General features: G+C 39.2%; 1 protein-coding gene across 4 annotated transcripts in view; it reads right to left on the bottom strand.

Moving 5' to 3' along the window:
- Nucleotides 1-27,419, bottom strand: part of NSMCE2 (NSE2 (MMS21) homolog, SMC5-SMC6 complex SUMO ligase) — a 136,133-nt gene that overhangs the window by 107,774 nt on the left and 940 nt on the right. For 2 of the 4 annotated variants that reach the window (XM_055703841.1, XM_055703843.1), the window contains 2 exons: nucleotides 25,072-25,219; nucleotides 14,673-14,723 (listed from right to left, as the gene is read on the bottom strand). In XM_055703841.1, coding sequence (XP_055559816.1) covers nucleotides 14,673-14,723; nucleotides 25,072-25,204 — 184 coding nt within the window. In that variant the 5' untranslated portion in view covers nucleotides 25,205-25,219. Of the gene's footprint in view, nucleotides 1-14,672; nucleotides 14,724-25,071; nucleotides 25,220-27,183; nucleotides 27,395-27,419 lie in introns of those variants that run through there. The other 2 variants (XM_027805885.2, XM_055703844.1) reach the window with 2 other exon arrangements.

A 27,419-nucleotide genomic window follows, 5' to 3' on the forward strand; every position in this document is an offset into this window, starting at 1 on the left:
GTTGCTGTTTTTTCATGTACATGAAGTATGTTATATATACTGGGAATCTGCTGAATGCGTCACTAACACATGATTTTAGCTTGCCCCTGAAGGCACTATGGACATAAAGACAGATCTGAAGGACTATATGCAGGTCAGTTGTTGTCCATCCCCCATTTCTGCTGTTTGACAGATACTAGAGTCCATCTTCTATCTGCAATTCCATCCATAGTCCAAGGTACTGAAAGCTAAGAGGAAATCTCCCATGTTGTTCCCAGCCATTCATCTCCCCATCTCTTACACAAGATTTATAAGAAAACTTACATTACAGGCTATTTGATTTGCCATCTTGCCATCCCACAAAAAAACCTCTCCCTTCCCCTGATGAGCAGAGAACACTTCTGCCCTTCCCTGGTAAGGGGCAGATGCAGAGCAGAGCTTTGGTGCACATGATGAGAAGCTGTGGGTGACTATATGGGGATGTAAAGTTTTACAGCTCACCAAGGCAGGGATCCCAGCACCTTCAATGTTTCCTTACACCAGACTCCGCCACAGACTAATCAGAACACACCAGTTGACCTCATCTTACTAGGGAACAAGAAATTAGAAAAGACTTTTCTCTCCTCACCACCATCCCACAACTCACTCTCCCAAATCCCACCAACCCATTAATTTAACAGCATTATATCACAAAGAACCAAAATTTAATAATCATATCCAACTTTTGAAAGATGCAAAAGGCACTGTCCATTATCCACTCTGCAAGCCCTGCTGCTACTCTTATTTCAGTTGCGAGGAAGGCAGTGGGGATTCATGGTAAAGAGACTCAGGGCACTTTCTCTCTTCCAGCAGGCTGTGACCACATTATCTGCTGAACACCCTCCAGCCAGACTCCCGCTACAAAGCCAGCTAACTCTCCAAAGTACTCAAACCTTGCACTCTGCAGGCTAACAACCTAGCTCAACACCAAAATCAAACGCTTTGCAAGTGCTGGATCAGTGCCTTTCTGTTATCTAATCAAAAATTATCCTAATCTTGTTCCTAATTCATATCTAAGGAATGCATTCCAAACTCTCTGCATATGCTTTTAGCTATTGCCACAAAATACCATTGAAGTTGCATACTGTAGTTAAGTCTCCTTGTTATCTAAACTAAATATGTTGAGTTTAGTAAGCATTTCTCCACAAGTCCTTACCCTCACCACCCAGAGATTATACATTTTGCAATATTACATCTTTTACTCACAGAAAGCCCAGTTCAAGGCCATAATTTTCATTTTCAAAGCCCCATGTGCATCGTTAAAATTAGCTGGCTGAATATGCATACTTCATGACTGTGAATTCCAGCTTGCGTGACTTTATGATCTCTTTTTGTAATGGAAATGTGGATACTATTCTGAAGTCTCCCTAAATATTTACAGAACAAAGTCACATAAAGACACTAGCAGGAGTTCAATTTCTCATTTCTATTAAGAAACCAAACTGATCATGCACGTGGTCCTTACTGCTGATTCAAACTGTAATCAATCGGGACTGGGTTACGTATCACAAACCCCACAGCATTAAAACAGAAGTTGCAATAACAGGATAAAGTCAGCACTGGTTTAATACTTCCTATATTAACACTCATCCAAAATGCCACCCACTTATCTAAAACTTGCATTTCCTTCTAACATCTGAGTTCACATCTACTTTAGTTCCCCGTATACATCCACAAGTTAGCAAAATATCTAAAGATTTTACACAACTACCTCTTTTTCTGTGCAAAAGTTACAACATCAGTACTTGCTTATTTAGGCTGTTCTGCAGCCAATATGCAGCAATTAAAAAAAAGCATTCACTTCCACTGAGGACTGTCTCAAACACAGAACATTCTGGAATCCCATGAAATCACAGGAAGGCTCTAAGCCTACAAATATAACAGTACTTAAAATGAATGCTTAAGCACAGACAACACGTATTAACATAGAGATATATATACTTTTATATCTTTATAATATTGGCTAACAGAAGTCAAACTTTCAATTTAAAGAAAACGGGATATTGTCAGTTCTACCTCTTGCAGTATATGTTGAGTTGCTTTGAATTTCAAGGCTATGCACTGTTGCTTCTATCAGGCTCTTCCATCATTTAAGGCAGAAGAGGAATTGTCAGTTCTACCTCTTGCAGTATATGTTGAGTTGCTTTGAATTTCAAGGCTATGCACTGTTGCTTCTATCAGGCTCTTCCATCATTTAAGGCAGAAGAGGAATGGTATACCATTGCCCACAAATTTTGACAGTAGATTTCAGACTTTTAAAACACACGTAACACAAACATCTGTCACTTGAGCCAATAGCAACAGCAGTAGTAGGCAGTTGTCTTCATATGCACCAGCAGCAGATAAAATACACACTTTGCCAGCAGGTTTCAAGTTACTGCTGACAGCAGAGGAACACAGGCTCCCCGACTCCTTGATTTAGTTCCATCTTGTGGAGAAGAACATACATTCTCAATTCAGGATACAGCTAAGCATTTTTGTTGTTGTTTTTAGCAAGTACTTAATTTACAAAACCAAAAGTGCTAGCTAAGACACACTCCTCTGTGCCCCCAGTTCTGGTCTACTCAAAACTGTTGGTATTTCAAGTTGGACAATAAATCTTGAAAAAAACTATCAATTGACACACACTTTTAAAGAATAGATTCACAAAACACTTGGAGAAGACAGTAACAAGACGTCCCTCTACTGTCTAGATGTTCAGTTGTGAGAGGATACAGACATATTTAGGAGACGCTGTCTTATTTTCCTCCTCTGTCTAGATATAGCTGGACCCTGCCATGATACCCCAGACTATACAGACCAAGAGGAACTAAAACAGGAGACTGGCTGCCTCTGCAGCACTGAGGGTTCATCTTCACTTTTTCTCCAGCAGGTACGTGGACAGCTCCTCAGAAAACTCTCACCGAAGGAGAATTCTTTCAAAATATCATCTCGCTGACCTGTAGCATATTTTATCTATTAGGCTGCAAAAAAAGCAGAAAGCCAGTACAGAAAATTCTGAACTAAAAGAAATTAGTAGCAATACAAAGGACCAGCAGAAGAATGGAGAAAACCAGTTTCATCTCCTGAATGCAGGTGTCCTCATATTAAAACCAGAAAAATGGTTAAAAGTAAAATACCCCAAAATCTCCATCGAGCCCTTTGGATGGGGAACTAACCTTTGCAACTCATAAGAGAAGAAAAACTATAGCTCATTAGAGGGCCATCAACCATGCTGGGAATGGCAATTGGTGGAGTAAAGGGGAACTCAGGGCAGTAATTGCAAAATTTCCCTCCATGCAATAGTCAGAAGCTACTTACTGCTGAGGCTAGTCCTAAAGAAACGTCCAGCTTCTCAGGAAATGCCTTAACTGGGCTGTTTCCAGCCATTTCAAGCTGGATTACCCTCACTGTCCTGTAACAAAGCCATTCTGCTTGCATAGAAAGTTTTCATATACGCAGTTAGAGACTGAGCATGAGTGACTTTACAGGCCAACACCTTCACCTAGATGCTAGCACTCCAGTGAAAAGTGGGTATATCTTACCAAATGACATTATATCCATGAGAGAAACAGAAATCTACTCTCGGTGACCCTGCCTGAGCAGGGGGGTTGGACAAGTTGACCTCCAGAGGTCCCTTCCAATCTCAATCATTCTGTGATTCTGATACTCCTCAATATCCAACAACCTCTTCTCTAAACCATTCTTCTGGAAGATGGTTGAAAGTAAATTAATGTTCAAGTCCTCTCAAGCGATGAAGGAAGCTGAAGCTGAGTTTCCTATATTCTACCAAAGAAAAAAATCTAAACAGAAGGAATAAAAGTGAGAGGAGTGTTGGAGACAGGACTAATAGAACTCATAAAGCAAAGACCAGCACAGAAGAACACCATAAGCTGTGCCCTCAGTTGCACGAGAACTATTGCTTGTGAATGATTTCTGAAGTTTCACCTTATTTTCTATTCAGCTTCTGTTAAGAAATTGCAAATCAAACTACAACACTTGGATTCAGGTCAAGCATTTTGCTGTACCTGAGTGAAGTCTTCTGAGGTTTTATTTTGGAAAGGGCAGTGCTTTTCAGTCTGGATTTAAACATTTGTTTTATTCAGCAAATAACTGAAAAAAAAAATCTCCATTTCTCCCTGCTTCATTTTTTTTTTTTTTAAGTAGGGTGAGCCAAGAGTGTCTGTTAGATTACAGACTACTCCTGGCAAAAAAACCCCTCATCTTGTGTTACCAGCCATTTCCCTGTAGGCTATGACAGTCTGAAATGGGAAGAGATAAGACTCAGTGACCTGGGAAGCTCCTGCCAAGCCCACGAAAGTGAAACGCAAGTGCATGATATTGTAGAAAGAATCAGAATTTCAACAGAAACAGACCGTGCAGGGTCTGAATGCCCAGTTTGAAACATCTCAGTTGCTGAATGCCCAGTTTGAAACATCTCAAGGGGCCAGCATTTCCAGTGAGTGGGTGTTGCGCACTTTCTGAAAACAGTCATCTCAGAGTGGGCACAGAGAAGCTGAAGCACCCAGTATTACTAACCACTTTTGAAAATAACTTACTATATTATTCTATAATAATCATGAAACTTTTGCTCAACCTGAAACTCCCTTAAACTCCCTTGCCAGCAGAACTAGGCCAACAGTGCTTCTAAAAGCAACTTCCTTACAGTTGGGTTTTTTTTTTTTTTTTCCTTCAAGACCACCAGGGGAAGGCTAAAAAGTCATAACGATCCCAGCTTAGACTTGAGAGGAGTAACAAAGATCTATCTTACCAGATATTTCTGCCACAGTATCCATAGACCGCAAACTAAAGGAGGATAATACCTCCAAACACCTATTGACACTGTAGTAACACCTAATGAAATAAACAGGGTTCTCACAGACAGTTTGATTTAGCAAAACACTCCAACATGTGCTGACGTGCTTTGCTGTACAAAATCCAAAGTAAAATATTATTCAACACTAATAGAGATTTTTTAATTTAGGCTGAGGCACACAATAAAAAGACATCAACTAATCTCTTATACAAGTAAAGAGAGTTTGCTTATGGAACACAAAGGGAAAATTTTTTTTATATCATATCTACATATTTTTTGCTACTGTAACCTCTGTATTTGATGCCACATATACAACACCAAGACATGAAGACAGGTAGTATGTACGCAGTTCCCCAAATAAAAATGGATGTTTGCTTGACTAAATATTAAGGCCTGTACAATTTGCGGGCTGCTTCCCTCCTTTCAGATGAGAGACCAGCACATGACCAGCACCTTTTTTCTCCTTACTAAATTCCAAGGTTGCAGTGAGGTTAATCTTTATTTCACCAATTAACACCTACTTAATTTTGCAGAAAGACCAATTTAAAGTTAACAAAGACACTGTAACTAGTAAGCAGAAGCATGAAAGATGGATAAAGCATTTACAAGATGCAACAGTTTTAAGAAGCAGCTCAAGCTCTCCTCTGTCATAATTCTGTATCAGTTTCCTGGCATTACGGTAGTATCGATGTAGAACTACCATGCTCTGTTCAGCAAATGAGTAAAACAGCATTCCTTAACACTATCTATATCCACGAGCCCAAGAAGAACAAAACCACAAGTTATGTTGACAGACAAGCAGCAAGAAAACACCAAGGCTGAGGTTCGTGTACCTTTTCTTTGGTAGCAAAAGGAGTTTCACAGGTCATTTCCCCAGACTCTCTGCTGCCCCTCAGCTAGGATAATATGACTTTTCACAGGGTCATATTATAAATTTGAAACAATCCAAGCTAAAAATAGCATTCCATCCTCCAAAACCAAACCAAACAACCCCAAAACCATGGTATTCCAGCAATTGAATCTGAAGTACAGATATACACACAGTTGTACCAGTACAATTGAGGGGGTGGCAAACTGTAGCAGGGTGGAGTTGGGGGGAAATAACTACCTCAGCCAGCTTGTTTGCCAAGAAAAAGTTAGAGGAACCACACCTGTTTTCTAAGTACAAGGCATATGCTATCTTCACAGAGAAATCTGACCAATCTCTTGCAAAAAAAACCCCACCTCTATTCTCCTAAAAGCATGCATATATATATATATATAATATATATATATATAATATATATATATATATCTCCCTCTTTTCTCAGTGGATTTCAACATACGGTGAAATTAAGGCTGAAAACAACATTCACGAATAATTTTAATGGGAAAGGATTTTCCTATGACTAACAAGTTTCTTGCCTGTGGAGGCGTGGGCATGTCTACACCACACAATAGAGCATGGTTCAGAGCCCCAAGCTGCTGCTGACCTTGCCTTCCTCAGAACAAGAGATGGGAGGTCTGGGAATATTTAAAAGCAAGGGGTCTGCTGCTGTCCTCCTACCTATTTTCTCCTCTCAGAACTTGATATGATAACATTAGAACTCAGGCAAAAATTTTCCTGACATATTTTCCCTCACAAGGAACAGTGAAATATTTGTTAAGGTCTTGTAATTGCTACTCTTTTATCCCTCAGAACACTTTCTAAAACTGCTGTTTCACATGAAGTATTTTATTTCAAGACTGTTAATTAGCATTTACAATTTCCATAAAAGGTTCATAGGCTGCTTTATCTATGATTTCCACTGGAAAGGAATCCCATCAAAATCATATTTTTATGATTTTTTTATGAATCCAACAAGTTCATTTCCAACTTGTCAGATTTTTTCTAAAGCAGCACAATTTCTGCTCTATTACACAAGATCTCTACTTGCATATTATGAATTCTACAGAGATAATCCACCCCTTTTTTGTTTACAAGTCAACTGTGTTAATGCTTTCTCTTGTCAATAACTAATTCTTATCTTATTTTAAATTGCATTGACAGGTGGGAAATAAATATTTTAGTGTGAAGTTCAATTCTTTCTCTAATAAAAGGCATGATTGTTATTATCCAGCAGTAAACAATACCATGAGGTTTGCCCAAAAAAACCCTTTGCTTGTGTTAATGAACCTATTATATTTCTCATCTCAGAGAAGCTCATTCAAAGTGCCCCTTCATTGAACTAAATGCAGTGGTTACTTAGATTTTCCTGTTTGAGGGAAGCAGAAAATGGATTGGGAAGACATTTCATTGAAAAAAAACCCAACAAAACCCAATGGTAAAGATAGGCAAATAAACTCTTTTTGCACAAGACCATCAAAATTCTCAGAAACATTACTTCGCTGTCCAGAACTGGAGACAGCCTAACACAGACACCTGGCTAACAAGCTCTCATCAGAGCTTACTTAATCAGCTATAATGTTTTAGTAAATGCAACTATCTTGGTTCTGGGCTCAAGCTACCATAATACCCGAGTCTGGTGCAGATATATCCAACTCAAAACCTAATTGCGCAGACTAGAGATGCTGCATGTGGCACCACAAGAAATAGGAGGCACATGGTGGGTGCATCATCAGTGGCCTGGGCCACAGAAAACAGGGCCATGAGGCAGGACAGAAGCATGGGAGAATCGCCTCGCTAAGTGAATGAGTGTGCAGTTTCAGTATGGAGACAGTCTCACTCTCTCCCTCACTGCAGACTCCCTTCGTACTTCACAGGTGTCAGTATTAGTGCTTCTGCCTGAGCTGCTCAACAAACTGGTCCAACTAAAACTTGAGCAAGCTGTTCTTCTTAATGCAAACAAAGCCCCATTGGCAGACTGCAGTGTGAGGCACACAACAGGGCCAGTTCGGTTCAACATCTGTATCGATGATCTGGGCAAGGGGACTGAGTACACCCTCAGAAAGTTTGCAAGTCGACACCAAGTTGGATGGGAGTGTTGATCTGCTTGAGTGCAGGAAGGCTCTGCAGTGGGATCTGGGCAGGATGGATCGATGGGCCAAGGCCAATTGCATGAGGCTCAACAAGGCTCAGTGCTGGGTCCCACACTTGGGTCACACCAAACCCCAGGCAGTGCTACAGGCTGGGGCAGAGCAGCTGGGAAGCTGCCTGGGGGAAAAGGACCTGGGGGTGCTGGTTGACAGCCGGCTGGGCATGAGCCAGCTGTGTGCCCAGGTGGCCAAGGCAGCCAATAGCATCCCAGCTTGTATCCAAAACTGTGACCAGCAGGACCAGGCCAGTGACCGTCCCCCTGTACTCATCCCCCTGCACTGGGCACTGGTGAGGCGGCACCTGGAACCTTGTGTTCGGTTCTGGGCCCCTCACTGCAGGGGGGACACGGAGGGGCTGGAGCGTGTCCAGAGACGGGCAACGGGGCTGGGGAAGGGGCTGGGGCACAAGTCTGATGGGGAGCGGCTGAGGGAGCTGGGGGTGTTCAGCCTGGAGAAAAGGAGGCTGAGGGGGGACCTTGTCGCTCTCTGCAGCTCCCTGACAGGGGGCTGTAGGCAGGGGGGGGTCGGTCTCTTCTCCCAGGGAACAAGCGACAGGACAAGAGGAAACGGCCTCAAGTTGCACCAGGGGACGTTTAGACTGGATATTGGGAAAAAATTCTTCACTGCAAGGGTGGTCAAGCATTGGAACAGGCTGCCCATGGAGTCACCATCCCTGGAGGTGTTTAAAAAACATGTAGATGTGGCGCTTAGGGACATGGTTTAGTGGTGGACTTGGCAGTCCTGAGTTAATGGCTGGACTTGATGATCTTAAAGATCTTTTCCAACCTAAATGATTCTATGAGCTCTAATACAAGTTAAAGCAGTAGAACAAGTATCAAACAGGAAGGTAAAACCAAGATAATCCTTCACTTCAAGACAGTCCAACACAACTTATTTCAGCTCTGTTCAGTGTTCCCACACAAAAAAACCGCACAGAATCTAAACTAAGTTTCCACAACCAACACCAACAGATTCGTGAAGACACAAATGAATACTCTTCCAGATCACAAATTTTAACATTATTGACCTAAAATTAAACAGCTGGGGGAGGAAACATGCCAAAAAATTCTGGGTTTTAATCGTCAAATATTTTGATTAGAAACTTCCAAACATAACTTCGTTGGTTTTTTGTTGGGTTGTTTTGTTTTTTTTTAACCCACAGTCTCCCATTTCGTTTTTATATTTCTCCTTCTACAACCTTTGGCACTACTGAGTTCAGAATTTAGAGAAGCTGATCAGTAGTCCCAGACAGAGCAAGGCTAGACTTCAGCTAACTAGCCGGGGCACTGGCTGTACTGCAACTGAAGCAGCAAGCATCTCAGGGTGGGAAAACAATCCAGTTGTATATTCAGCCTTTTAGACAAATCTGGCTGGCAGGCAACTCCCAATTCTACAGCACTGTGAACAGAGCAGTGACATGTCTTACAACAGAGCTGACACTGGTACACATGCATAAAGGAATAAACAAAAGATAAATCAGATTCGTAATACACAGCTAACAATGGAAAGTTTGGGGGTTTAAAATCAGAAACACTGATTTGTTAGATTATCAGAAATGGGAATGTTAGTAGAATAGATATGAGTATCACCTTGAAAGTTAATTGTTAAAAATGAAGATATTTCCATATGCTTTGGAAATTTTCCAGTTTCTGTTGAAGAGAGCTAACAGACAGAACACAAGCAAGGTTAAACTACAGGAGTCTAGAAAACCAATCTCCCATGCAAGCAAAGGTCAAGTGATGTTCCCCACACAAAGCATCCAATTCAGCATGAATCACGTATTGATATAGTACTTGAAGTGCTAACCATGCAGCAATACTAAAGCTAGGACTTTCAGAGCCCATAATTTCTCAATATGACAAAAAAAACCCAAAACAAAAAACCCCAACTAACCCAAAAAAACCAACCCACAACCTAATCTTCTTACACAGACAAGGCAAAGGCAAAGACTGCACACAAACTGCAAGCATAATGAAAACCAGCAATTCATTCTGCCTCCAGCAGGCCTCCTTTGCATAAAACCTCTTCTGTGAATTGGCAGATCTCCCCTTTTTGGCATGAATTGCTGGTATGTGGCATTCATTCTGTTGCTTGCATACTGGTAAGTGACGGAGCTAAATCTTTCCATTGCTGGAATTTCATTTCCCGCAAACTTCATACAAAAATTACTCCTACTATGAGGAGCTGCTACTTTGTTGCCATGTGGAAAATGCACATTGCTGTGCAAAAAAGGGCAATGCAATTCTGTATAGCCTGGATCTCTCACATGTGCACAAATATTTATGATTTTGAGGGGAAACAGGAATTTGTTTGATGGCTTACAGTACACCACAGATGATGGTCTCTCAGACTGTTTTTTAGATAACACTGTTATCTTTGTCCACAGTAGAAAAGAAGTAGCTTTGTGGGGGCCTCGTGGCATTTAAAGGGGCAGTTTTGAGAAAACAGGAATGTCAATTGAAACCTAGTGTGGAAATGTTCTGTAACTAGATAGGAAGAAGTAGAAGGCTCCCTCTGTTCAGTACTTAAACAGAACTGGTAAACGATCACATAGCTCTTGGACATTGTTTTATTAAAATAAATTCAGAACCATATGACTATGCTTGAGATTTGTGTAGTTGAGATATATTAGTTGAGAGAATTTTCTACCCTTTATAATGATATGCCTTTGAATTTTGTTCCATCTAAAATCTGGTTTTCTATAAAAGTGACTGGGCCAAATCTGTGCACTAAAGTATGTTCAGTGGAGGAGAACTCTTGATTACCTTGAGATTACCTTGACATACCAGGACAGACTACACACCTCCAACAAGGCATGGTTAAAAGATTAATCTAAAAATACTGAAGAAATACAGAATTTGAATGAGTTATGGCATACCTAATTTACTCAAAAAACATCTGTGAATTAGATCCACACCCACAAGTAATAAACTTTAAAAAAAAAAAAAAAGTCTTGTGAAAATGTCACATTAATCTGTCCGTACAGTAAAAAGTCTACTCACCCACTGCTTACTAAGATGATTAGTAAGGAAATCACAAGTTAAACTTTATTCATCTGCTTAAGAAAAATAGGAAAGAGTTTGCAAGGTTGATTTAACTCAGAAGATATTATTGTCACTTGACATTTACATGCAATGTATAATTCCATTCCCACTTGCAGTCTGGGGAAAGCCTGTTAAAATACTTCCTTAATGTGTGAACACTTCTTGGAATTGTGCTCTTTTCATCTGCCACCTTCTCCTTAAGCCAGCTGGCTCCTTTTGTTAAGTCTTTTTTAATAAGAAAGTTCATTATATGTTCATTATAAAGCTGTTTGAGATTGTCACCTTCTATCGAGTGCTAATGCACATGCTTATTTCAGAGCACTCTATAGCATTTGTTGATAATGTCAAAAAAGCAGGTTCACACACACATACATCCTGAGTAATTCTAGTGTGAGACTAATCAGAAAGACCTCATCTCTCTTCTCACTTTCAGCCACATGAACCAGTCCTCCTTTGATTTATATGCCAGACTACTCTTCCCATTTGCAAAAGCTAACACCTTTATGGAAACTATGGAAGTTGCTTACATGGGAAACATCATTAGGAAGGCATTTAAATATCTTTTGTGATCCAGAGCATAATCAGTGTACTGTCCTGCTTAATCTTTTTGCTGTGGCTTTCGTATTTCTTACCTCTCCTCCTTCATTACATATGATTCTTTACCACTTGCTTCTCTCCCCTTCTCTTCCTCCTCAACCAGTTCCCCCATTCCTGCTCTTTTTTTCTGAGCACTTGCTAACCTGCTTTTTGATTCTTTCTCTATAAGCAAGTGATATTTTCCCAGTGATCACAGTCTCTTAACTTTCTCCCATCCTTTTATATAATTGCAGCTCTAACAGACTCATGGCTGTTGACTTTCTTTTATTGGCATAAAGGTCCATTAACACACACACAAAAAAAACCCCCACACTGAAGCAACAATAACAAAAAATACATAAACTCACCAGTCATTAATAGTAACTGCTATGTAGTGCACCATTTGGTAACTAACCTAATTGCGAACAATGCCTGAAAGGGTGACTGAGGCAGCAATACGAGCGATGGCAGGTTATCTGGCTAGTACATGTACGTCCTACACAGAAGGTTGTGCTGTATAATGCTCGTGATGAATGCCAGACTCTTGCTCCGTGTTCAGAGAGGGGTACAGGGATTGTTTGGGTTTTTTTATTAAAAAAAGAGGCTGATTGTATGCTGACAATTTTTCAGATGTATCTCTATCTTTATATGGCACATAGTGCATAATTTGAGCAAAAGCTCTTTCTAGACCAACAAGCATGAGACTAAATCTTGCTAACTGCATTTTCTTTCAGTAAGATCTTTCAGTATTTCAAAGAAAAAGCAACATAAATCACTCAATGCCTGGAAAGTGTAACTTACATCAAGACTCGCTAAAGCAACTCAACTTGCAAAGTTTAAGTAGGAGATGCTAAAGGTCACTTCCTCATGATCTACCACTACCATCCTGAAGATTTCTGAACATATTGGGCTCTTTGATTATCAGACAGAAACATAAGACCCAGTGTCTGAAAACTGGAATAAAGAAAACACAAGGTTGAACTTTTTATTCAGAGATGGGATAGATTCTCTGTCACTTCAGTTGACCTTTCACTGGACTGTGAGTTTCACTGTAAATTTTCTTTCCCTAAACAGTTTTAGAAGCACATTTTTTGAATCAGTGTAATATTTTCTCTCTTCACATAGTATTATATATTGACCCATTACTAAACATCAGACCACCCTCCTGTAGACGTGGCTGCAGGATCCACTCATAAATTTCATTTAAGTGCAAATCTTCACTTAGTGCCTTGTATATATTTTAGTAGTTTGAATCATTTCATACCACCTATAATAGTTCTTAGAGATGAGATATTTCTTATTTGTTAATTCACAAAAGATAAAGATGATATCTTTGCTAGGCTGTTTTTTTCTGCTGCCTTTTATTTCCCCTGCACACATATTTCTCCTGACTACCTATCTCCTACCTTTTCCAGTCACTTACTGCCACTACAGACAACTCACATTATTTCTAAACTCTTGCAATGTAATTTCCACAAGCATAGAAGATGCAAGGAACAACAGAAGTTGAGTATCCGCACAGGAGTTTTGAGATCTTTAGATGTTCCTGACATCTCTTTTTATAGAAGGGAAACTGATGTCTAGTGAACTTCAACGACTTGCCCAAGGCCACATGGTGCAATGCCAGTTTGAAAGCACAGTTATTCCTAGCCTTAAGGCCTCAGCAAAATCAGACTTGGAGCATCTCAGTTCTTTTCTCTCTTTCATATAATGCTATTATGAGTTCCTTGTTCTTTTTGAGAGAAAATGGGAAAGAAAATGAGAAGGGAAGAAAAAAAATCTATTAAAATTATAATAAAAAATAGTCTAGATGTACAATTCCGACACCCAACCTCTGCCTGTACTCCAAAGGATGACATTTTTCATAGGTGTCAGTGTCAGTAATCATAAGGAACACAGAAGTCTTACATGTGATTCTGACCGATAAAGCAAATATTCCTACTTAAATTCTTGGAATTTAATCAGTGCATATTAAAATCTTCATTCTTCACTAGAGCGTCAGTGTGCTATATAATACTGGTGTAAATGGAAACATATAAAACCTGGATTTGGGTCAGATGCATTGTAAATTTTCTTCTTTAAATTATTTTTATCTGAAAGTACTAAAAACCTCTTAGAATTCATTCTATGTGCACTGACAGGAAGTTAATTGAGTATCAAAAAAAAAAAAGAGAAATAAAAACACAGTTGCAAGTTCTTGAATTCTTGAAGAGAAGAACAAAGAAGAGATAGAAAAAGACAGGAAAAAAAGAAAAAAATATATGAGTGCCCTGCATCTATTGGTAGGGGATCAGGATGAAGTTTTCAGAATGATAATGTCTGCATAAAGGCTTCTTTCATGTTTTGACCAAACACTGAGAACATGTCAGCACAATGCTTACTTTTAACCGAGATAAATCTTCCCCTAACAGAAAGAATTAAGAAAAGAAATACAATTGCTTTATATTCTTAATCTTTCTGAATGCTGCCAATTTTTTTTACTTTTGTGGGTTCCTCCTCCCTCCCTAGTTATTCAGGCACACAATTAGATCACTGAAAGCTAAATACTGATCTACTTAATTTGATAAAAATTAAAGCCTTCACAGTGGGTTCTTCAAAGCCCACACTACTTTCTATATATATTGTATGCCTCTACGTTTAAACAGGAGTTAGCAGTATTTTCTTATATTGCCAGATTTCTGTGGCAGAAATACGACGATAAGAAAATGACAGATTAATATACTACAGAGAATATTTTCATACAGTAAATTACTCAGATAAAATATTCCTCTCTGGCTTTTGTTCAAAGAGGTTGATTTATCTTTGTGCTAAAGAGCCCACACAAGACCTCTGCAGTACTTCATAGTATTTTGAAGCTGGAACAGACCATTAGGATCATCTATTCTGATCTCATGCATGGTAGAGGCCAAAGAACCTCACCCAGCAATTTCAAGCTTATAACTTACAGCTGTAAGCTCACTCATTCTCTCAAGGTTAACATCACTAGTGTGCAGAGGGTCTGCAAAAAGGTCTACATAGCATTTAAATCGCACTTATGATCTATTTTGAAGACTGCTGAGAATTTATGAGGTCTAGGGCACAGAGAAATTTATAGTGACTATGGGTACATGAGGTAACCCACCAGGTGACTGTAAGCCTCCCTAACTCATAATGACCTTTGGGGGAGAAAATTACCTGCTGCTTAGGAAAATACATAAGAAAACAGTATAAATATGCACACGTACCTATGTATGTCTTTGAAATTAAGACATCACATGAATACCACATACCGAAACCTGAGAAATAAAAATTGTGCAGTTTTCATCTGAGTACTCACAAGAGTTCTGACAAAAACCAAGACAGTCCGGAGTATGACCTTCTGTTCAGCTGCAAGCTGTCCGTACATTTCCATGAGAATGCACTAAAGACAGTTATTCAGCAAGCTAGCTTGAAATCAAGACTGGATTTCACTCTGAATGATACTCTCTAGATCAACCACAACATACCAGCTTCACGCAAAAATAACTGTATGAAATGCAATGATCTGTATTATGCAGGAAGTCGAACTAGCAGATCATGCTGGTCCCAAACAGCCTTGAAAATCTGTGATCTGATAACACGCATTCTCTTTCTCCACTATTATTCTTATCCTCCATTTATACTTTAGTGTTACTAAATGCAAGAGTATGGTGAATCCGCACCAACACCGCTAAAGCTGTTCTAGGAGTGAGTTGCTGTAGTGCCCCGGCAGCGCGGGCACACACTGCAGGAAAGCCTGTGCTGCCAGCCCATGGGTTTCTCTTCCCTTCGAGAACTGCGACAGCTGAGAACAAAGACACTTCAATGCACTTAGCTTGCCGAGTACCCACAAGGAAAAAAAAAGCCAGCAGAACAAAAGCATGCTGCTTAATATAGCTCCCTTCCCCTTGCTGCACAAAATTCCAGCTAGGAAATAATAACCACCCCACATATTTGTTTCTTCCCACTTTGTGAGATTACAGACTATGGCCAGGGTGGGTTTTGGATAAATATAAAAGAACACAAATCCTTCATTACAAGTCATATTTTTTCCAGATTTTGAAACAAGGCACATTTCCAAATTCTCCTTTTCCAGACAGCTTCTTTGAAGAACAGCCTTCAGAACCAACCAGCGTATTCCAGCAATGGGGTCATCAGTGCTAACTCTAAATGTTACAAGTAATTTTTACACTGTAATTACTGAAGCACAGAGGTAGGACAAAAAATCAATCCAGCCCTCTTCTCAAAATTTGGGTGTTGACTGAAGAGCATAATGCACAAAATGTAGTTTTTTTGTCTTCAGAAAAGCATTCCACAAGAACTCAACTGGTCCTTTTTGTTTCAAAAAATAAAACTACTTGAAGAAGAAATACTTGAAGTGTGACACCATTTACTTACCTACCTACTTCAAAAAACCATACATATCCTCCTCACTGTTAGTTGAAAGGTTAAATACCTATAAAGTAATCCAATGTAATAGAGGACAAGCGTAAGTTCAGATAAAAAAAGAACATCTTTCCTAAAAGGATGAATTGTATGCAAGGGATTTGAAGGAAAGCAAAATCAGTACTTTTGAGAAAGAAAAATCTGAAACATTTTCTCTCACATACCCCAAAACATACATTTACTTTAAACAACAGGAAAAGAATCTTCCCAAGAAGAAAGATGTAATTTTGGTGCCTTCACTGAGTTTGTGCATGGCACCAATTAGTACCACAGACACTGGTGTAGCAACAAAGCAGACCAGTTAACAAACAGCTTCTAGCAGATAAATGCCTGGGGTTAGAAAGAAACTTCCTTTGTGACAGCTTGGTATCATCAGGGAATTCTTGCAGCTTCACAGGAAGCATCTGGTAGAGGCTAACACAGAAGGGTTACTGAACTTCACGGATCACTGGTCTCTCTTCATTTTCTAAAGTAACTTCTCTCATAGCTAGAAAATATTTTTGTACACCAAGTGTCAGTGAAAAGCCGTTTATCTCCAAGATGGACTTTGACATTCTACACATACTCTTCAACAAGAAAAAAGAAAAGTAATCCTGCAGCCCCTGCTTGGAATTTACTCTAACCTAAAGACTAGGTAAATTCTGAGGGACTAAGGCACACTCTTAGGGATTTTCAAATCCAGGTAAGATTGTTCCCTCGTGTCCATGAAGAAGTAATGGATTGCACAATTCTAATGCTGTTCCTGCTATATAAAACTGTTCACTGTTTGCTTCCCATGAGCACCTTCACAGATTTGTGGGCTTGCAACGGGAAAACAAAGTCTTAATTCCTCATGCAGGGTCCCTACAACACAGATCACAGCTTTGTTCTTTATGAGGCCACTATGAGGTAGAGAGCGACCTAACAAAACCACAATTGGATTGTGGAGGAAGGTAGGACGTGCAAGAAAACATCTTGACACAGTTTATCTTCCCTGGACAAGAACAGGATAGCAAGTCAAACCTTAGTCCTGCTCATTTCCTCAGTCAGCAGACCTTCACGCTACCTCTTACTCAAGCAGGTTGTGAAGTGCCGTTCTAGCCTATATATTATCTCCTGTTCTCAGGTCAAATACCTTACATCTTGGTTAATTTTATGAAGCACAATAATTTCAAACACTATGGAAACTTTGAACAGAGCTTGAGAATTTTAGAAGCACAGATGTCAGCAGGTTTACCTCTGGATCCCTAAACAGTCACATCATGGTCATTTCATGCACAAGAACTTTGCCAATGTTAAGATTCGTGTTACATTATGGTACTGCCATTTTGAATTTTCAATAAAAAGTAACAAGAAAAAAAACTTACAAAGGAAAAAAAATTAACCAAACCATTTCATATTCAAACACAGCTAGAGAGTCCATCCCTATACTGGAGTTTGCACCATTCCAACTAGGAGAAGTTTTAGGTCAATGACAGAGAAACTTCCATGGAAAGGTCCCCTGCTCTCAGTGATGAACAGACTTCAGATGTTCAAGTCTGACTGTTGGTCATAGGTTGCTGTGATGCATTTAGAATGCCACTCCATGTAGGAATAGTGGATATTCCACAGAAACTCATGAACCAACTGTCTATTAAAAAGCTGCCAATAACTTCTTAAAACTAAGCTAACTGACATGTCTATACTCGTTATGCTCCTTCCTATGTCAACAAGGGTCAGCAACATTTAGAGTGATTCCTGTTTAACACTACCTTAAGAGAGCAGTGAGGGAAATCAAAGTGATGTAGGTAATCTCAAAGAGCTAAATACACATTGAAAAAAAATCCTACCTTACTAACTACTGTTTAGCTAGCATTTAACAGGCATCATGACGCAAGTGGATCCCAAGCAATCTGGAGAACAGAAAACGGTCAGTAAAGGGAAGACACTGCACGTGTGAGATGCAGTGCAGCACACATGAAGGGAAGTGCAGACACAGCTCTGGGGCAAGGGGAACAGACAAATGGGATAAGCAGCCGGAATTGAGGTAAGCTCTGCTGGCAGAGAGAGCAGGTTATGCAATGGGAAACGAGCAGACAAGCAGGAAAAGCCAGAGCTGTAAAGGGCTAAGTAAACCTGGGGCACATGCCAAGGAACTGTATCACTAACATTCTGTAGGACCCATGGCCTGCCCTGTACCTACTGGTAAGCAAAAAAATCCTTCAAAGCGTGGAGAGATAGAGGAGGAACTCTCACACAGACCCCGATACTGCTATGGGAAGATCACTGCTATGTAATACAGATGACAAGCAGCCATGGCTAACAGCTGACCATGACATTTTAGGGCTAGTTTTTCAAGAAAAAGAAAAGCAGCTCATTTTTCCCCCCTAAATAAGATTATAGAGTTCAGGTGCAGTCACTGCTTCCCACCCAGCTATTCTACATGCCAGGGCATCTACATTTCACAGTGGGAATGTGATGTGTGGTTTGAAAAAAGCCCCAGACATCCAGAAAGCATCTTGCTCTCTACTAGAAAACCTGTGCAGCTAATTAGACAATACCCTATCTCCTAATGCTTTAAAATTTTTTTCAGAAGTTTTATGCTAAGAAATTCTTATCATCTTGTCTGTAGTTAGCATACTTTCCAGCCCTTCCAATTATTTCCCATTTGTACTGGATATTCCCCCCAGTCCCACCTAGCTTTGGGTCTAGCCCAAACAAAAGCAATGACCCCTCTAAAAAGCAATCTGCTGGGCTGGAAGCCTGGAGATGACCATGAGTTAATTCTTCTTTCTGGTATCTACAGCTCTCCATACTTCACAGTCGCATGTTCTTGAAAAAGTTCTGCTGCTTTTTCCTGAGGAGTCAGATAAAACTGCCATTCTTAGCAAGCAGAGAGAAGTCACATCTGAAAACTCTGAGCAGAGCTGGGGGAAAGGATGCCTGTCTTGGATATGGCAAACCTATACTGGGCCAGCATATCATTATCAGCACATCAGTCAACACACATAGCAGGTTACACTAATTCCAAACCGGAATACCCTTCAAGTATTTCACATGGATGTCCAGCAGAACACTTTAAGAATACAGAACTACTTTAAGTAGTTTAAGTAAAAACAGCTCAGCAACTAAGGGAAGTTAAATTAGTAGTGCGAACAGCCGTTTCTTAGTGTGCAGAGGTGGCAATATGGGGCTTAAAGTTCAATACGAAGAGCATCGCAACTGAGAGACATTGACAAACAAGTACTGACTTAGTGAATTCTTTTTTCAATCACACTACTAAAGCTTAAAAACAGATTGAGGCTAAATTCAGTAAGATGCAAATTATAGTAGAATTTAGACGATTTACTTGCTTTATAACTGATTGCAAACAGCGTCACCATCAAATTCACCTATCAATTAGGACTCAAATTCAGCAAAGGATAGAAGCATGTCCTTAAGCTTTAAAAAATACAGACCACTCTGAAAGTTGGTGGATGGCTCAAGAATTTCAATGTGTCATTTCCCTCAGTGTTGTGCTAGGCTGGGCCACAGAACATCCAAGACTGTTTTGAGCACAGGGAGGAATACTGAAACCAACTGTGCGCAGCCTGTTTTTCTGCTTACGTGTTTTTTATATAGTAACATTTTAAGATGTTTCTATACCACAGTAGTATTCTTGAAAGAACAAAAAAGTACGACCTCTAGACAATGTCAGTATCTAAAGATAATCAGCAGAAAAACTGAGCTGGACATAAAACTTACCTTTCTTTTTAACTCATTAAGTAAAATGAGCTTTTAAATTGGCCATTTCCCTTTGACATTCAGTGTGTTGAAACTAGTTTTTGCCATTAGATACTGATTCTTAATCCCTTACAGGATCTTTTAAAATTTTGGCTCTTTGCCAGCACATGCTCACAACACAACGCCATAAAGATGCTCAGTGCTGTAAATCTGTAGATTGTCAATAGACAGGGAGGTCTTAAATGACAATTTAATTTCATGGACATCAACAAAGTTACCTGAAAAATAAAAGCTTTTCAGGATCAGATGCATTAAAATTATTCTTCACCTAAATTAACAGTTGTTAACAGAAACTGCCTTATTTTGCTAGAAATCATATCTGAGCATTGCCTGACCTGAGTATTTAACACTAGTAATTTATTTTCATAAATCTATACAGGACTAGAACAAAATGGACATAAATGTATTAGTAGACTAAGCAATAGAATCACTGTTGAAATTAAGACTCGGTTAAGTGCAATTTTTGCAATGAACCTTACAGTATCTCATCCTCACGGCACACTGTGAACAGTGGATTCCTTAGAGGAAAGAGACTTGGGAATCACTGTGGTTAGAGCTAACTTAAGATTTATCTCCAGAGTGCAGCAGCAGTGAACAAGATGCTAGAAGGCACAAAAGAAAGGGGAGGTAGTACAAAGCTGGCAACAGATTCTGAGTCTTTATATCATTAAAGGCCTCACAGACATTTCAGAATGTTATAATTCTACTGTGAAATATTTTCCTTTTGACTTCTTCATGTGAGGTCTGTTGTTATTTACAATTTCATATAAAAAAATCTATACCTCCATATTATCTCTCACTAGGATTCCCAAAATATCTCACAGCATTAAATAAAGCTTAAATGGACAGGAATAATTTTAAATTTACTGTTGAGGACTGCAAACAGATATCATGAGAACTGTATGCGTAAGTAGAGATGAATGGGAGTCTGCCTAGAAATATTGGGTATTAACTCTTTTCATTATTCATTTGAAATAGGGAAGCATTGTTTTTATTAGTATTATTATTTTGCAGAAAGTAGTAAAATGAACTCATTCAAGGTCATGGGGAATTAAATTAACTGGTACATTCTGTCCTACATTTCACAATGCAGGACCATGTGATGAGAAGCTATAAATCTTTAGATCTTCAAAGTCATCTGAATCGCGATTTATATTCCCAAAACTCATTCCCCCACTTTTCTAGATTTCTCTGAACACTATTTATTGCAGACCTACAATGTTTAATTATTTAATTGAACCCTTCTTTCCCTGTCAATTTCTCTAACAGTTGTTTATACTCCTCAGAATAGCTGTGTCCAGTGAGATTACTTTATCTTTCCAGAATAGAAAGTCAAAAGCTATAGGGAAAAATACCAAGTTAATGGGAAGTTCTGAGCACAATTAATGTGTAGGAGAAAAAAAAAAACATCCCCCAAACCTGACAACAGTATTCAAACTAAAAGTCTCTGCCATTATTGCCAGAAAGCAATGGCCTCATGTAAGTTAACTATGAAAAACAAGTGTTCATTTTCCCAAATATAATGAATAGATGCACACAGGGCTCTTAAAACAGAATAAATTTAACTACAGCAGTACAGCAATGAACAGTAGGCACAGTAATCAATGATAGAATCAGTATGTGCACTGGCTTGCAGCCATGCTGCCTTTACCCAGAAACAGATAAATTCTACTTAGGCAGGACTGAAGCAAGCCAGTAGGTAGATGGTAGCTTCCTAAAAGGAGTTAAGCTGTGGAGAGAAAGGATAGTCTCCATTCAATAGGCGGCATTCTCCATATGAAATTACAGTTGAAATATAAACCCAGTGTTTGACTTAGTCTGAAACTTTCAAGCATAATATCAAAATAAAGGCATGAAAGATCTATTGTTGTATTTATTCATGAGTAAGCAATTTAATCTGTTGTTCCTGCCATTGAACTCAAAAACCTCTATCCATCTTCTCTAATGAAGTTTTCTCAGTTGTTTCAGTCAGTTGGAAGAAATTTTATTTTTCTGTTTTGGATTATGAGCAGTTACCATACTTCTATATGGCAACTATTATTACTTAAAAGAGTTTCATTCCAGTGGTAGTGAAGTACGTAATCCCTGTAACTATTATTTACCTCCCAGAGAGTTGAGGGGCTTAGCCAGTGTTCGCAAAGCATCTGAGATACCTGAAGAAAAGTAACTATAGGTTATGAGGTTCCTATAGATCATGGAATATCCTGATCCAATACCTGCCCACAAGTCTGGCACATCTTCCTATCGGCAGCCCTCTGGTTTCACAACCAGCCAAGTAATTTTATTCCCTCTTCCACATACCACTACCACCATCTGTTTACAAAGCTTAAATTCAAAATCATTCTGAGAGGATCTTATAGCTTCTATATAACCGGCGTAAGAGTTCTTTGTTCTCCGTATGGTGTACCTGGGGAGGACTTTAGGCTACTCAGGGATCATGGCCAGATCAACCGACAGGTAAAGAGGCCAGTTTCCAGAACGTCAATGCTTTTTGTAACTGAAGTGGCAGCCCTGCTTGCTTCCTATCTTCTTCTGCCCCCTAGTGAGCTTTGATTTTCACTTCACCCGAACAATCCTGCGGCTGTTCCGTAACTGACGTGAATACAAAAAGCGCTGAAAACACCAAACCGTTTTCTTTTTACATCCTTTAGAAGCGTTCTTCATATCGTTCTCCACATCTGAAAGCGAAAAGCGTGTTCTAGCCCTAAAGGACTAATTATGCAGGCAGTGATTTTCACTGAACCAAGAAACACCCACACAATTGGCTTACCGTAACAACCCTTTACACGTGTCAAAAAAACCTTAAATGTATGAATTCGTATTTCTCTGCTTTACTAGAGCTCTGAAGTGATAAAAATCACACACAAGTTCTTTCACAAATCGCTGTTTAATTGTTAAAAAAAACCAAACAACCAAACACAAAAACCACACAACAAAAACACACTGGCATGCCTAAGAAAGTAGGGAAAAGTGATCCCAATAGATCTTTTGGTCTAACTTACTATCAGATATGTTTACAGGAAGTCCCTCCATGATACTGCATTAAACAGTACCCAGTCCAGCAACCACTGCTCTGTACTATTTGATAAACATGATTATCAGTAAATGTTTTCAGGATTGGGCTTGTGGAGAACAGCAATTAAGAGAAGAAACAGACATTGCTTACTGCCCTAACTTTGCCTGTGATTTCCGTTACTTATCTTCAGATGTAAACGTAACTTTTCTTGTGCACTTACTATGAAAATTTTTGGTACTACTTCCCAAAACCAGCACTGTCCAAAAAGAAAGCCCAAAGGAACAAACACCTTCACAGAAAGAGTGCTTGTAAAATAACAGCCACAATAGAATTCTTTCTTCTACGAAGCCTGGCAATGAAACCTACCAGAAGCTGGACAGTTAAGTTTTGTAAAGGAAATTTAAACAAATTGCAAATGGGACAGGAACAAGAATGCAGAAACACATTATCTAACAGTGGCTCAAAATTAAATTGATATTTTGCTTCGGAACATGAAGGCAAAGTAGGACAGATGAGTAACAATTCTAGAAATAGAAATTGCCGCGTATGAATTGGAGGCAAGAGCTGAACAATCAAGTATGGCAGATCAGATAATGCTAATTCTAAAACACCAAAAGTATTTGTTTACCAGAAGTATGTCATGCCACAGAAACCCTGTATCTTTCCCAATGGCATTGTGTAAGGAACATTAGAACCTGAAGTGTAGTAGTCAGGGGAGTGAAAACAAAACCCTGTAAAAGTGAGGAACTTCACTCATTTGTTTGTTCCATGTACAGATGTACATACCTCTGCAAGGAAAAATGTAGGAGCAAAGACGACAACTATTATAAGTAAAAAGGTAACACTGTAGTATCAGATGCAAAAGGTATAAACTACAAATGCAAGTCTGGAATACCTTTTCCATAGAGCAATGAGATGGACTATGTTAAAAGGCTGTCCTTGATAATTCTACGACTCTACAGGAAAGCTGCCCCTGCTAAACTAAAATGAGTGTTATGGTCTAGGAGCTCTTTCCCAGCCACATGACATAACTTGACTGTAACAACGACCATGGGTATCCCATGAAGAATACCCTCCTCATCTCAGAACAGAATGCTAAATATGGTCCTTCGGTTACTGAAGGGAATGGACAAAAAAACTTCAAGGTTGCAATTAAAGATTAATGTGTCAGAAGCAGGTAAGCAAGTAGGATAACAACATTTACTAGGAGTTGCACAGACTCACAGATGCAGACCTGCACAGTGGAGCTTAAGTTGCCTTTCACCTCTCCAAATGGGAATGCAGCAGGGGCTTCTACTGAAAGGTGAAATTAATCAAAGCTTTCAACTTTTGTACAAATAACTAATTTCTGTGGATCATTCTGCAATCTTGGGACTGAAAGAATTCAGTACATTCAGTGTATTTCCATGTATTACTTATAGCAAAGTAGGAGAGATGATGAGTGCAAAAGCAGAGGAAACAGAACTGGTTATACCACTTTACCTCAAACAGAATCCCCAGTTGACCGTTCAGACAAGCTTTCCATTTCCTCTGCCCTGCTAGAAATGACATGTCAATTGTGTCTGATGGCAGTATGGAAAAAGGGTCAAAGGACAGAAAATCATCACAATAGACAGAGAAAAGCATTAATCTTGATTGTACATAAGCCCTTGGCTTAGTTGAGTACAAGATTTATAATGAACAGTAAAACTTGTTTCAGAGGATTCTCATTCTCCACTCATGAAAACTACCAGGGTTTTGGAGCTTTGAAGTTTTTCTTTTTTCCTAGTGAAAAAATTATCACAGATCTAAGATCACAGAAATGGGATGCCTCATGTTTGTCTTTGAAAAGCAGCTTTGCAGTGCACCTGTTTGTGAAATAACAATGACAAAACTGTTAGAAGCAATTACAGATTTAAGGTAAACCATTTTGCAAACGTCCAAACTGAAGGACCGTAGAAGGGCCTGATTTTCAGCAGAGAAGAGGCAGCATTTAAAAAAACTGCATCCCCTAACAGGCAGCTCAAGCTTTGTACTCAAAATCATTAGCATTATTTCAATATATCTTGCCCTAACCATCAAATAAAGCACACACAAAGAAGCAGTATTAGAATGAAAAATCATTTTATTCACCCACTTAAGAGGCCTTCTCCATCTCACTCAGCAACCTTAAAAGTTTTCACAAAGCTGTAGGGTAACAACCACTGGAATGCAATTAGTCTTGAGTGTTACAAAAGCCAGGACAATGTTCACCTGGTATTCACATTTTCACTGAATTTATCATTTAAGACAATGAAGTGACTGGAGTAAAAACACCTTGGTCTAGCCAGAAGAGCTACAGTTCCTACAATGAAGATAGATATTGCCAGTAACTAAGTCAAAATAGGTAGGCCTAGGACTCATCTGTCAAATTCAAGATGTAATAGAAGAGAGAATATACTTACTGAAATTTTCCACAAGGTCAAGGGCAACATGAGTAGCAATATCCATTCCAGTATTTATGTAAGACTGGCAGTTTTTCAAAGATGAAAGAGAGGAATCCATAAAGTTCAATGAGATTCTTGCACCACCTGGCATCTTGAAATCGTTGCTCTAGAAGTAACAGACACAACATTCTGAATGCAGTTTACACACAAAGAATTTGGGAGAGAAAACAGAAGTATAGGTAGCTAACCACTAGTCAACAGAACCACTGAAACACCAGAAAGCAAAGATGAAATCTTAGCTCCCAGGATGTCAGTCATTTCAGTTGAACTGCAATTCACCAGAGGTTTTCAATTCACCTCTTACTCAATATTAAGCAAAACTGCAGCACAAAAAGCAACTTGCAGCTTTCATCTGCTTATTCTTATTGCTAAACCACAATGAGGTTCAAATTCAATGATTATGTTCGCTTGAAAATTACTGCTCTATTTGAGATCTAAAGAAGTCCACATGCGCAAAAACTTGTCTGTGTTTTCTAGGCGTATTACCAATTAGGCTAGAAAGAAATGTGACTTCTCGCATCCAATTCAGCCTCACCAGCTACAACCCTGTCTCAACAGCGGGCCCTTGGGAAAAAAAATAATCTAATCTAACAAAGGGCCACTCTTCTACGAATGTCCTTAACAGTATAACATCTAGAACCACTTTTAAACAAAAGCCCACCTTACAAATGCTGCCTACTTCCCCCAAAGATGCTACAGACTTTTAGTACCAATGCTCCATTAGTAGAACAAGAGTGGCACAGGCATCACATTGTTCTTTACCACCATCTTCCTTTCCGCTACAGACCCACAACCTACAGCCTTGCAGGGATTAACTGCTTCTCCTTTGTCATTAATACAACCTTCAAGTGAGTTTGCTTATGCTGTGCCTATCCACACTGTTCACATCAGCTGGTTCCTTCTCAGAAATTCAAACTTCTGCTCTTCCTTCTTCATGCTTTACCACAATTCACTCGGACAACGTGTAGCTATTATAACAAACACGAACTTCATACAGAATTTTTAACTTCAAGTTGCAGAAGATAAGAAGAATTCCACTCTGCTTTAGATACACAGTTGTTCACACACAAAAAAATCCTAACAAAAGTCTTGGATAAACAAAAATACTGCATTAGTCCATGTAAAGAATAACTGGTATGTTCAAGGACTATACTGAGATCATTTTGGGGGAGGTAGAGAATGGAATCCCCAACCAAATGTGGAGTATACCAGTTTTATCTGAATCATACAGAAAATAACAAGGAGATGACTTCTATCAACAACAGCCTCTGACAAGCTATAATCCCACAGAAGTCTGGAAAATATCTAAATAGAAAGGATAAAGCTTTGCCCAAGCTTTGCATACTTAAGGCTGTATCTCCCTCTACTACTTTTCCGGGGATTCCAGAACTACATCTTGTGTGCACCCAAACCTGATCATTGCCACATTCCTCATGAATATTGTGCAGGCTATAAGACATGAATGTCTGCTGTCACACTCTCTTCTGTTCTAATGTTTTATTTTGTTATCTTTTTTTTTTTCCATCCAAAAAATGTGCTTGGCCTCTCAAGACCAACTTTTATGACACCATTCCAACATTTTAACAACAGCTCAAGTTCACTGCAATTTGAACTTCTGAATTACATACAAACTGCCTTCCTCTCTATCCCCTTCTAAAGGTGCGTCTTGCCACAGAGGCGGCAGTGGCCTTCAAAAACGGTCCAGTTATGTCAGCTCGTGCTCTCCCTGCCAAAAGAAGTGTTTCTATCTTGAAAGATCTTTAGAGGCTGTCAGACTGACAACAGAAGACAAGGAAAAAGCTCCTTACAAAACTCCCTGAAAGGAAAAGGATGCTCTTGAAGATTTAGTAACAAATGCTGTCACCTGTTACACTATTTAACTTTTTTTTTAAAGCACCTGTTTGCCATCTTAGCAAGACTGTTTGTATAGAACCTCTTTGATCCAGATGTACCCTATTAAATATCCACATAAAATTATTTTAGCAGCTCTATCTTTCTGGGCCCATTTAATGTATCAGAGTTTACACGGAGAACCTAATTCCCTTCTTGAACACGGCAAATCTCACTCACTGAGAAAGCCTGCTGTTCTTTTGGAAATTTCACAGATACACACTGTGAAAGGCAGGAATCTGAAAAAAATAGAGAAAAGTTAAAAAGGCTTCTTCGTTCTCTTGACGTTTATGGAAGCAGTGAGCAAACTATACAGGAACAGAAGTTACTGTTTACAATAGTAAATCATACTATCATGTTGGTAGTTTAATCTCAATCTGTCTTTTGAAAAGTAATTTAAGTACTTTGGGATAAAT

The sequence above is a fragment of the Falco cherrug genome, chromosome 3 (genome assembly GCF_023634085.1).
Source record: "Falco cherrug isolate bFalChe1 chromosome 3, bFalChe1.pri, whole genome shotgun sequence".
NCBI lineage: Eukaryota > Metazoa > Chordata > Aves > Falconiformes > Falconidae > Falco > Falco cherrug.